Source organism: Trachypithecus francoisi, unplaced genomic scaffold (assembly GCF_009764315.1).
Source record: "Trachypithecus francoisi isolate TF-2019V2 unplaced genomic scaffold, Tfra_2.0 Lachesis_group15, whole genome shotgun sequence".
NCBI lineage: Eukaryota > Metazoa > Chordata > Mammalia > Primates > Cercopithecidae > Trachypithecus > Trachypithecus francoisi.
Window position 1 is genome coordinate 102,032,783 of NW_022681460.1, and position 13,022 is coordinate 102,045,804.

At 49.3% G+C, this 13,022-nt stretch overlaps 1 protein-coding gene across 3 annotated transcripts in view; it reads right to left on the reverse strand.

The window, feature by feature from the left end:
* Positions 1-12,817, reverse strand: part of SHISA9 (shisa family member 9) — a 345,511-nt gene extending 332,694 nt beyond the window's left edge. For 2 of the 3 annotated variants that reach the window (XM_033235719.1, XM_033235718.1), the window contains exon 1: positions 11,810-12,817. In XM_033235719.1, the coding sequence (XP_033091610.1) occupies positions 11,810-12,495 (686 nt within the window). In that variant the 5' untranslated portion in view covers positions 12,496-12,817. Of the gene's footprint in view, positions 1-2,920; positions 5,956-11,809 lie in introns of those variants that run through there. The other variant, XM_033235720.1, reaches the window with a different exon arrangement.
* Positions 12,818-13,022: the final 205 nt, after the last annotated feature.

Here is a 13,022-nt window from a genome sequence, read left to right on the forward strand (position 1 = left end):
CTATGTGCCATGCACTATATAAGGCCCTGAAGATACAGCAGTGCCCAAGATGAACAAGGTTGCTGCCTTCCTTGAGCTTATATTCTATGGGAGAAGATTTTTTAAAATAATAATAATAAACACGTTAAGTAGATAAATGACCAGGCGCGGTGGCTCATGCCTGTAATCCCAGCACTTTGGGAGGCCAAGGAGGGTGGATCATGAGGTCAGGAGTTCGAGACAAGCCTGAGCAACATGGTGAAACCCTATCTATACTAAAAATACAAAAATTAGCCAGGCGTGCTGGTGGGTGCCTGTAGTCTCAGCTACTCAGGAGTCCGAGGCAGGAGAATCACTTGAACCCGGGAGGCAGAGGTTGCAGTGAGATGAGATCATGCCATTGCACTCCAGCCTGGGCGATAGAGCAAGACTCCATCTCAAAAACAAACAAACAAACAAACAAACAAACAAACAAACAAGGGCTGCAAATCAAATAAAGAAGAGTAATGTGATCAAGAGAACCTAGGACACAGCAGCAGTTTCCACAATAGCCAATAAGTGGAAGCAACCCGAATGGCCGTCAGCTGGCGAATGGACGCACGAGATGTGTTACAGGAAATGGAATACTCTCCAGCCACACAAAGAAATGAAGCACTAGTATCTGCTACAACGTGAATGAATCTTGAAAACATTATTCCCCGTGAAAGAGGCCAGAGACAACAGACCACACGTTGCATGATTCCACTGATATCCAATGTTCAGAATAGGCAAATCCATAAAGATGGAAAGTAGATTCGTGGTTGCCAGGGGACACGGGGAGGGGAGAGGAAAGTGACTGCTAATGGATATGGATTTCTTTTTAGGGTGATGAAAACCTCATTAGAATTAGATACCGGACTGGGAGTAAGTAGTGATGATGGTGGCACAACTTTGTAAGTATTAGGCTGTTGCAAAAAGAGTTGCAACTTTTGCCATTAGAAGTAATGATAAAAATGGGCTGGTTGCAGCGGCTCACACCTATAATTCCAGCACTTTGGGCGGCCAAGATGGGTGAATCACCTGAGGTCAGGATTTCAAGACCAGTCTGGCCAACATGGTGAAACCCCATCTCTACTAAAAATACAATAATTAGCTGGGCGTGGTGGTGGGCGCCTGTAATCCCAGCTACTCAGGAGGATGAGTCAGGAGAATCGCTTGAACCCAGGAGGTGAAGATTGCAGTGAACCAAGATCACACCACTGCACTCCAGGCTGGGCAACAAGAGTGAAATTCAGCCCCCACCCCCCCAAAAAAAGAAGTAATGACAAAAACCACAATTACTTTTACACCAACGTATATATTAAAGACCAGTGAATTGCATACTATACTTTTTTTAAAGTATTCTTTTTAAATATACCAAAAACCAGTGAACTGTATACTTTTTTTAAGTTACAAATAAATAGGAGGGAGAGGTGCGGTGTAAATCAGGAAATGCCTTTGTGAGGGGGTGACACTGGAGATGGGCCTTGAACAGCGAGGAGCTGGTCACGTGAAGATGATGGGAAGAGCATTCCAGGATGAGAGAACAGCAAGTGCAAAGGCCCTGAGGCAGAAAAGAGCTGACATATTTGGAGAACAAGCAAAAAAGCCAATGAAACTGGAAGAGGGCCGATGAGGAGGGGCGCGTGACACAGTGTCCACCAGCATAACCCGTTTCACAGAGTGAAATATTGCCCACATGAACTCACTAAGCAGTGCGGGGATTGGGAGGAGATGCAATCCTGAACGTCTTTGAAATCAAAGTTTGGGCTCCTTCTGACCTCCGTGCAATAAGCAGGGTCTCAAATTCAAAGGGGCTGCAGGGAAAGAAAGTTTTGAGACAAAAGACAGACGCCTTCCAAACCTAACTTGCCTTTTTCACTTTCAAACAGCTCTTCATGCTGAGCTTCAGGTGATCGCTGAATCCTCTGAAACTGTATAGAAATTTTGTGCATTTTTCTCGAGTAAGAAGCCATCACTTTTGTCGGATCTTCTAAGGAGTCCCACACTCTCCCGAGCCCCAAAACTCCCAAACTATTCAGGCTTTCGAAAGGATAACAAAGTATGTAATCAGAATGGCTACTGTGAACTTGGTCACTTCTGCCATCCGCAGATACCCTGGGTTTCTCTTGAGTACCAAAACTTGTGAAATATCAGCCCAAAAGCCCAAGGACACTTTTCCCCCAGGGTAGCCCTTCCTAGAGCGTGTAGCAGAGATGAGGAGTCTTAGGAGCCTTCATTTCCTGGACAAAGAGTCTTTAAAGTGCGGCTCGCTCACTCCAGAGACTGCGTAAACCGATTTGCTATGGGGGAAGGAAATGTCAGAACTTTTCTGTATGGTCTTATGTGTACTGATGCTGGCGCCCACTCCCAGAAGGCCCATGTAAGACGGCAGGAATCAGGAATCTTGGACCAAGGAAGGTGACCACCAGCAGTCTCGTCACTGGGATGTGCTACCTGTATGGCAATTATATGTGCCCCCGAAGGGTATGCACAGATTAAATTATTTATTAGCTTGGGGCAAAAGTAATTGCGGTTTTTGACATTGAAATTAATGGCAAAAACTGCAATTACTTTTGTACCAACCTGACACTTTTGACTTGGCTAACCATCACAAAGCAGACATGTGGTTTAAAAACGCCCCCTTCCTAACAAAACCACAGCCTGAAGATAGCACTGATCGTGCAAGCACAAAAAAACACTAAACTGGACTCCCCTCCCCTTCTCTTCAAAAGCTTCTCACAAGGTTAAAACAATGACGGTCTATTAAGATCAAAACAAAGTCAGATAAAAATAATGAAAATGCTCAGGAGGAATGGTTCAAATCTAGATGTTTTTATTAATGATAAACTTCACCCTTCAGTGTACATTATGCATTGATAGTAACTAATGATAGTATGAAGTCATCACAATTAGCAACAGATTTTCAAATAATATTTACTTCACCCTCAAGCTTGGTTTGCAATTTCTGTCCTTACGTATGCTTCATAATGGACAACCTAATCATTGTCCATGGGTTCATGCATATGCTTATAAATGTGCATATATTGGGGTGCATACAAAAAGCATTCTATAGACAGGGATGTGCTGAAAAAAATGTAATGAATTAGACAGTAGAAATAACCAACTATGTGTTCCAAGCCACACAAATGCCTAAGAATTTAGCGTTCGTTTGTGGCACATAGTTTGAGTGCTTCTCAGATGTCACGGTGCATCCAGATCACCTGGGGATCTTGTTAAAATGCAGATTCTGATTCAGTGAGCAGGAAGTGGGGCCTGAGATTCTGCTCAAGCTCCCAGGTGATAAAAATGCTGCTGGTTCGCAGGCCACACTCCAAGTGACAAGACCCTAAGGGTACTGGGATGGTTAGTGTCATGTGTCAACATGACTGGGCCTTGGGGTGCCCAGATATTTGATCAAACATTATTCTGGGTGTTTCTGTGAGGCTGCTCTTGGATTAGATTAACATTTACTTCAGTGAGCTGAGTAAAACAGGTTGCATTCTAATGCCAGTAAGACAGATTGCCCTTCTAATGCGAGTGGACCTCATCCAATCATCTGAAGCCCTGAATAGAACAAAACGCTGACCTTTCCCCCAAAAAGAGAGAATTCTCCTGCCTGTCGGCCTTCAGACTTGTACAAGAACAAAGACTCTGGAGATTTTGGACTTGCCAATTCCTTATAATGAATCTCTTTGTATATTTGTTCTGTTTCTCTAGAGAACCCTGTCTCTTGCAGTTAGCTGAAGAAGAAGCTACACTTTTTCTTGATAGCCTTCCACCCAGGTCAGGAGAATTATGTTTCTACATAACTGTTGTTTTAAACAAACAATTATGTTTCAATGTAATTATGTTGCTATTTTTGAGGTTGAAATGACTGAATATTGAACATTTCACAAGAGAGTACTGAAAGTTAGTACTAGAACCAGTACTTTCTTATGAAAGCTAGTACTAGAACCAGTACTTATAAAAGTGCTGGCTCAACTTTCTTGTACATTTCCTTGTGTGTTATCTGTCTCCTGATATTTGGTTGTTAGCTCTGCAAGGGCAGGGATTGCTTTTGTACTATTCACAGTTCTCTCATATCTGTCAGCACAGTGCTGGGCATAAGTTAGATGTTCAGTAAAGACCGAATGAATGAATGAATGAATGAATGAATGAATTTGGAGATACTTTGTTATGCCAGGTAAACCAGGCTATCAAATGCAGAACTCTTACTTGCCAAGTACTGAACTAGGCACTCAGAATCCAACTATGGAGTAGAACGGACAATTGTGGCCCCTGTGTGTCTTACTATGAATCATAATAAAAGGGCCGGCAGCAGTGGTGCATGCCTGTAAACCCAGCACTTTGGGAGGCTGAGGCAGGTGGATCACTTAAGGTCAAGAGTTCGAGACCAGCCTGGCCAACATGGTGAAACCCTGTCTTTAATAAAAATATAAAAATTAGCCTGGCGTCGTGGTGGGTGACTGTAGTCCTAGCTACTCGGGAGGCTGAGGCAGAAGAATCGCTTGAACCTGGGAGGTAGAGGTTGCAGCAAGCCAAGATCGCACCACTGTACTCCAGCCTGGGTGACATAGTACAACTCTGGCTCTTAAAAAAAAAAAAAAAGAAAGGAAAAGAATAATGGAAGGAGACAGATAATAAACTAGTACACCAGTAAATTAGCAAGTTAATTTTAGACCATGATGTAAAAATGAAGCAAACAACACTGACTGGGTGATGGGCTGCAGTGTGTCAGGCTGGCGTGGGAAGCAACTAAGCCTGGTCAGGGATGGCTTCTCAGAGAAGATGACATTGGAGCTGGGACCCCGGTGATGAGGAGAGACCAGCCACACAAGGGCCAGTGCAACAGCTCCAAGGTGGGAATGAGCTTAGCTTATCCAAGGAACACGAAGAAAATGGTGCATCTCTTTTCTTTCCAATTACAATGATAAATATATGCCACCAATATTTCCAAACAGAACTCAGAGTCCCAGTATCTTGCTTCAAAGCCTCCAGGTATCCCAATGTCCAATCTATGTGTTGACTTTCAAACACTTGAATAGAGTTCCTGAGCACTTCTTCTTACACAAGAAGCATCATTTATTTCACAAAAATGCAAGGGCAATGGGCATGAGTGAGCGTTCTACAGTCATGGTGACACAGGTGTAGACATTTGTCCAAGCTCATCAAATTATACACTTACAATGTGTGCATTTTGTTGTGTAAATTATACTTCAATGAAGTTGATTTTTAAAATGCAAGGACTCAGTGCCCAAAGAGAAGTCAACATACCCTGCAAAGAAAAATAAAGACTTGTCCGTGGCCAACAGTAGATGCATGCACACATGGACTTCTCCAGCCTGGGAAGCTGGTCAAAGCCTTAGGATAACCACAAATGCATAGAAAGATGGGAGGCAGGAGAGAAATTGGAAGGGAAAAGGCAAGAGAAGGAGGTGCATTTATCATTATTTGTTGCTATTTCTTTGCAAGGGATGCCAGTTCTTCTGAAGCATGTTTTTAAAACACACCGGATCCTGCTCTGCCACTTGCCACTTGGATTTCCAATTCTGTTTGAAGGTGGGCAAAATAGTGACATGTGTTCCCTACTGGCTTCAAGTGTAGAGAACTTCAAACATGTGCTTCTGTCCCCAAGGTCATTTCTCACCAACGCCTCCACCAAGATGTCTGGGCCTGCCGGGGCCGATATAGAAAATGTTCCTGGTCTTCATCTTACGGTGGCTTCTTGAACTGGCCCTGAGGCATGCACTGTTTGCAGGGCATCACGTACTTCTTTGTGATCTGAGAAGACTGGAATTCCTGCAGATTTGCACTCAAATGCAGTGCAGCCTAGCGGTCAAGGATCCATGCACTCAGACGGTTCGGGTTTGAAGTCCGACACTCCACTCACCAGGGGCAGGTTCATCCTCTTGGAAAGAAATCTGTGCCTCCGTAAACAGCAGATTGTCATAGAGCCTACCTCATGGGGGAAGGGTGTGAAATTAAATGAGAATTTACACATAAGCTTATGGCAAAATTGCAAAACCAACAAGGATTTTTCAACACCACTTAGGCCAACAGTTTGCAATGTATTTAATGTAGTCACACATAGACCCTCCCTCCTATTGTGCACCTGCCAGCCCCTTCCACTCAGATTCCAATGCAAGTCCAGAGAGGTTAGGAGACTTGGTCAATGTCACACAGCTAAATAAATATAGCAGAGCAAGGGTTAGTCACCAAGATCCAAATGACAACATAATTCTCTTCAGTAGACAAGAGGTAGAAAATTTGAAGAGTAAGGATAGTGATAAAACGGTAACAGTTGCTGAGCACTAACCATGTGACAGATCCTGTGCTCATTGTTTTCCAAGCCCTGTCTCAGTGAATACTCCACCTGCAGACAAGAGCCTGAGACTCAGAGAGGTGAAGCAACCTTCCCAAGGTCACACAGCTATTAAGTGCCTGAGCTGAGATGGAATCTCAGGCCATCTGACTGCAGTCTGCGCTATTCAGAACAACTTGACTGACTCTCTAGGGGCTGCAGTTAACAAAACAGAGTGAATTGGGTGGAGGTGGTGACTGAGATGAACCCAAGAGCTTCCTGAAGGGGGCAGTCATCACTCAGTGGCAACCAATAGCTGCTGTGTGAAAATGCAGATCCAATGTCACCAGACCCACTGAGTTCTCAGGATAAATCAGGAATCTGGATTCCTGCGTGAAATCTCCCGGTTTTTAAATGTTGGCAACTGAATCTCACTTGGTTTTAAAACACCAGGCATAATAGAGACTAAAGAGATTTCACAGCCAAATACAATGAGCCGGGTCCTGATGTGCAAAACCAAGCTCTAAACGACATTTTTTTGTGCAAGTGACAAATTTTTAAATGATTGGATGTCTGACCATATTATGGGATTTTTCTTCTTTTTCCTGGGTATGATAATGGAATTGTGCTGTGTAGGAGAATGTCCTTGCTCTCAGGAAAGCCCCATGCTGAGATATAAGGGACTAAGTGTCATGTCTGCAACTTATTTTCACATGTTTCAGCCAAGAAAGAAAGAAGAAAGGAAGGGAGGGGAAGAGGGAAGGAAGAAAATGAGGAAGGGAAGAAGATGAGAAGAGGGGAGGGGAAGGAAAGAAAGAGAAGGGAGAAAAGGGAAGGGAGAAGGGAGGAAGGAAAAAAGAAGGAAAGAAGGAGGAAGGGAAGAAGACAGAAGGAAGGAGGGGAGGAAGGGAAGAAGAAAGGAAGAGAGGAAGGAAGGAAGGGAGGGAGGGAGGGAGGGAGGGGAGCGAGGAAGGAGGGAGGGAGGGAGGGAGGAAGGAAGGGGAGCGAGGAAGGAGTGAGGGAGGGAAGGGGAAAGAGGGGATGCAGGGATGGAGGGAAGGGAGAGACGGAAAGGACGAAGGGAAGAAGGAAGGAAGGAGAGAGGGAAGGAGGAAAGGAGAGAAGGGGGAAGGGGGATGGAGAGAAAGAGAAGGGAAAGAAAAAATATGGAGAGAGTGTATGAGCAATAAAGCAACTATGACAAAATACTAATAATTGTTCAATCTAAGTTAGTGATTCTCAACTGGGCCAGTTTTGCCCTTAGACGATATTTGGCAATGTCCAAAGACATTTTGAACTGTCACAACTGGGATGTGAAGTGTGTGCTACCAGCATCTATTGGGCAGAGACCAGAGATGCTGCCAGACATCTGGCCAAGCACAGGACAGCCCCACACAGCACAGGATTCTCCAGTCAATAGTGCCAAGGTTGAGAATTCCTCATCTAGATAAAGGATATACTGAAGTTATTTTGTGATTTTTCAAGGTTTTTTTGTATGTTTAAAACTTTTCACAACACAAAATTGAGGAAAACTTAAAAATAAAAACACCTAAGTAGAAATACCTTGCAGATCAAGCAAAGCATGTCTCCATGGTTTGGTATCCATAGCTGGCTACCATGTGCAGTCATTTATTCTAATAAATAGTGATTGACTGTGGCTGCTCTTGCAGCTGCTGAATGGGCATTTGTTCAGTTCTTACAAGATCCCATGCAAGCCTTCCCCACCGCTTCCTGGAATTGCTGTCTTTCTCCTTTTCTCAGCCCTAATTAGCCCAGAAGCAAGCAGGCCACAGGCCCAGGACTCTGAACCTGCAAACTGATACCTTGGAGGCCTCTGCAGCAAAACCCAAGTTTACGGATCGCCAGGGGCAAAGTTTATAATAGGGGTGCAACAGGATGCTTTATGTCTTTCAAGAGAATATGCTTTCAGTCTGGATGAGAACAAACCCCCATTCAGGTTCCCTTGCAGCTCCAGACAAAAATTAAGAGGCTGTGACTGGCAGGTTAATTTCACCTGGAAGCTGCTTTGCATCATAGCAGCCTCTCTGATGCCAAGCTTGGCATGTCGACACCCACTGGAGCATCCCTTGGCACGATCTGGCAAAGGCTACTGAGTCAATTGCCATAGCTGGGACTCCAAATGATTAACTGCGTAAGCAGCCCAGGATGCATTTGGCAGGTACCTGGAGCAGCCCCAGCACCACAGAAAGGTTACATATGTTGAGAAACAAGCAACAGAATGGAAATACGGCAGGGTACAGTGGCTCATGACTGTAATTCCAGCACTTTGGGAGGCACAGGTGGAAGGATCACATGAGGTCAGGTAAAACCCTGTCTCTACTAAAAAGTCAAAAAAAATTAGCCGGGCGTGGTGGTGCACACCTGTATTCCCAGCTACTCAGGAGACTGAGGCAGGAGAATCACTTGAACCTGGGAGGCAGAGGTTGCAGTGAGCCGAGATCCTGCCACTGCACTCCAGCCTAGGTGACAGAGCGAGACTCCGTCTCAAAAAAATAAAAAATAAAAATGCAAATAAAATAAGAGAGTCACAGTGGCTCCTCCCCTTTCTCCTGGATTAATTTATCCATCCCTTAACCCCGTGAAATATCCCCAAACCCAAGACAAGTGTTTCCCCAAGTGTGGACCACTTTATCTCAGAACCATTAGGGAATTACAATCTTCACTGTTAAATGAACATTTCTCAGGCCCACCCAGAACTTATTGATTCAGAATCTCTGTGGATCAAACTCAAGAATCTGCATTTTAGGACACTGCCCCAGATCCTGACATTTATTCAATCTGAAAACATCACATTTAATTTTGAAAACAATTAAAACTGGGAGACTGGTAACGCACAATTTCCTAACTGTGTGACCTTGGACACAGCACCTCACCCGAGCCATGATTTTCTTGAATGTATATGGATATTAAAATAGCACCTGTCTCATAAGGTAGTTGTGAGAAATAAATGAGAGAGTGTTTACTTGCACACGCACACACACACCCCAGTACAACGCCTGGCTCCCTGTACAGTGCTCAGCAGGTGTTAGTTCCTTTTCCTTAACAATGATTGGCTGCACATTAGCATCACCTGATGAGCTTTTCAAGGTGCAGATGCAACCAGGCACAGTGGCTCATGCCTGTAATCCTAGCACTTGGGGAGGCTGAGGTGGGATGATCACTGGAGGTCAGGAGTTCGAAACCAGCCTGGCCAACATGGTGAAACCCCGTCTCTACTAAAAATACAAAAAGAAAAAAAAAAATACAGAGGCTCAGGTCTCACCCTAGAGATTTGGATCTAAGTAGCTTAGGGTGGGAGCCCCGGTGACAGGATTTTTTTAATAAAACATTCCAGGTAATACTAAACAGCAGTTACAGTGGAAAATCATACCTCAGAAGCCGCCAGTAAAAATCAACAACTCTCTTTTCAGGAGTATGCACTTACATTCCATTCTGGAATTCTCAAAAATGTATACTGGGAGGACCTGTGTTGGGGTTCTGGTACCCCAGGACTGGGTCCCCTAGATTCTGCCACCAGGCATACCCTCCCTATAGCTGCAGAAGAAAATAGCTGTAACCCGCTCAGCTGTGGTCAATTTTCCCCCAGCAGAGCTGCACGGGGTGGGGGGGAGGGGCAGGACCAGGAAGTTGGGTCCTTGCTGGGCCCTTGGGTAACCAACCGGTAGAGAGCTGTCACTAGAACGCCCAGATCAAAGACGGCTGATATAGCATCACTTTCTCCCATACATGCCCAAAGGTTAGCTCCTCTCCCCACCTGCCCACCTCCCGTCCGGCCAACCATCAAGGAGGGCTCTTTTAAGAGCTGGTTCGCGAGGACAGGGCTTGGTGGAGATTTCAGCAGTAGTTAACCAAATCTGCAAGGCAGCCTACCTGTCTCGGAGTCAATCTTTCCCTACCAAGGCGACACCCGCTGCTGCAGTCCTGAGACCACTTCTCCCCCCCATCTTAACACAGACCCCGGGAATTAACAGGGACTGGCCTGGCCGGTGGGGCGGGGGACAGGACACCCTGTGGTTGCGGAAGGTGGGCGGGGCCAGAGCTTTACTCCTTTAGTAGGTCAGGGTTTCTCGGAAGCCCCTCGGAGCTTACTTCTGTGCAACAAGACCCCACCGTCCACCCACAGCTCCCTGCTGACCCAAACCGAGAACTTCCTCACCTCTTCCCCCAAAATCTCTTCTCTCTGGGGGAAAAAAAAAAATCTCATCGGATACTCTGCGTATAAATAGAAAATAATTACTAGTGAGGTGGTGATGTTCCTTTGCCTATTTTTGGTGGGTCTCTTTGTTCAGATTTTTTAGGCATCACACGGAGCGCGTGCACACACGCGCGCGCACACACAGGCCCCCGGCAGAGGGGGCGCAGGAGAAGGGGTGGGGAGAGGGTAGAGGAAAACACAGCGACTTCGTTGCCCAGACTCGGAAAGGGGACAGTTAAAGCTTATATGCCCCAACCATCCAGCTGTTCGCAGGCCGCTAGTCGCTCCTTGCACCCCGCCCGCCCAGACCTCACACCAACCCCCCCGTCTCTCCCGCCGCCGGGGGCTTAGTGGCTCCTAGTGGCTGCGTCCTCCGCCTCCAAAGTTACGGAGTTTGCGAATCGATTTAGACACTCAAAAAAAAAAGGGCAAATAGCTCCATTAATTCCCCAATGCCTTCTCCCATCTGCTGCAACTAGCTGGTGCTGGGGCTTGCATAATGAACAAGACAAACCCGAAAGTTGACGAAATCAGGGTACTTGGAAGTGAGGGCGCGGGAGGAGGGGGCTCGGGCCCCCGGAGTCCAAACCAGCCAGGGCAAGGGGCTCAATCTGCAGCGATGGCCACGGCCCCGGGCAGGGAGAGGTGGTGGCCGGAGAAATGGACGAGGTGGGTAAAGGGGCGGGGGCAGCTGAGGTCCCAAATCCAGGGACCGCGAAGCTGTGGTAAAGCGAGGCGGCCGCTCCAAGCAAGGCTTTTGTTCTCGCCCTCCCCTCACTCCACCTCCCTCGCCTCCTTTTCGCGAGTCGTACGAGTTGCAGGCGGCACTCACTCTGACCCTCCCTCCTTCACACACGCGCGCTCGGGCTCACACACGCCCCCCTTCCCTTTCGGGCTCGCCTGCCCCTGTTTACCAAAAACCTAGCACCTGGAATCCGAGTGGTGCCATGGACCCCCCTCCCCCAATCCCAAGACTTCGGGGCCACGGGCTCCCAGGCTGTGTGTCTCAAGTCCGCCTCAATCACCAGCGGGAGGAGGCGGCCAGGGGGCAGAGTCACACACACATGCACGCTCACACACACACGCACACGCTCAGACCCACACCTGTGCTGAGCCCAGCGCCCCTTCTCCGCGCTCCAAGCCGAAGTTGGCTTCCCGGTGACATCCCCCAGTGGAGAGGCTAGGATGCGGAGAGCGGGGACCGTGGGGAGCGCCATTGCCTGGGGGAAGGTGGGGAGGAGAGAGCAGGGAGAGCGAAGCCCCGAGGGGAGGGCGAAGGGGAGGCAGCCCACCTGGACATGTGCTCCCTCTGGGGCCGGTGCGCTTTCTCCAGCCCCAGCTTGGTGAAGATGCCCACAAGCACCATGACGGCCACCACCCCGCAGATGATGTAGACGATCAGGTTGGTCTTGTCCTTGGTGGGGTCGTGCAAGGGGTCGTCCTTGCGGGCGGGGGGCTTGCCGGTGTTGAGCCAGAGCGGCGTGTCGTAGTTGGTGCAGGTGCTTTGGTTCAGTCGCCGCTTCTTAAACGTGCAGCAGAACCGGAAGCCACAAGTCCCGCAGCAAAAGATGAAGTCGCCCGAGCTGCAGTTGAACGGCGGGTCCCACTGGCCCATGACATCGAAGTAGCCCCGGCAGAAGTCCGGCGTGGGCGCCCGGGTCGGGGGCGCGTCCGAAGCCTCGGCGCCCTCGGTGGCCTCTCCTGAGGCGGCCCCGGAGCGGTTGCCCCCCGCCAGCAGCAACACGCCGCCCAGTTGCGCCAGCTGCCCGTGCCCCGCTCGCTCCTGCGCCCGGCACACACGGGCGCACAGCTCGGTGAGGAAGCAGCCGAGGAGCAGCCGGAGGACGCGGCGCATGGTGTCTCCCAGCCCGGGCTCGGCCGCTCGGCCGCCGCTGGAGCCGCTGCGGCCGCCTCTCGAGGCGCGGCCGAAGCTGCCGAGGCTGCTGCCGGGGGCTGCGAGCCGCCGCGGGCCGCACATGCAGGGAGCGGCGCGGGGCGCTCGGTGGTCGGCGGCCACTGCGCTCGGCTCAGCCCGCGTTCGCCTCCAGCGCGCCGCGCGCCGAGGGGCTGGCCGGGGAGGAGCGCGCCCGGCCGGGCGGGGGGAGGATGAGCGGGGGCAAGCTCGGGGTGCAGGTCCGGCCGGCCACTGGGGGAGGCGGGGGCGGAGAGCAGGGGAGAATCGGGCTGGCAGCGCCTAGCCTTGGCCCGCGGCCCCGGACTGGCCGCCCCGAGCCCTCTCGCAGTATCCCTCTCACCTCTTCAGCTCGCCAAGTGCGCTGGAGAGAGCGAAGCGACACTTGTGGAATGAAGGGAGGGCAGGAGGAAAGGGGGAGGGGGAGGGGGAGGGGGAGGAGGGCGGGCAGAGGAGGCGCGGGTGGGGGGGGCGGGCACGAGCTCTAGAGGGGCGGGGGCGCAGGGAGAGGTGACACGAGCGGGAGCTAGCTGGGGGGCGTGCAGAGCTGAGCCAGGAGAGCGGGCGGGGAGGAGCGAGTTCGGCAGCCGCGG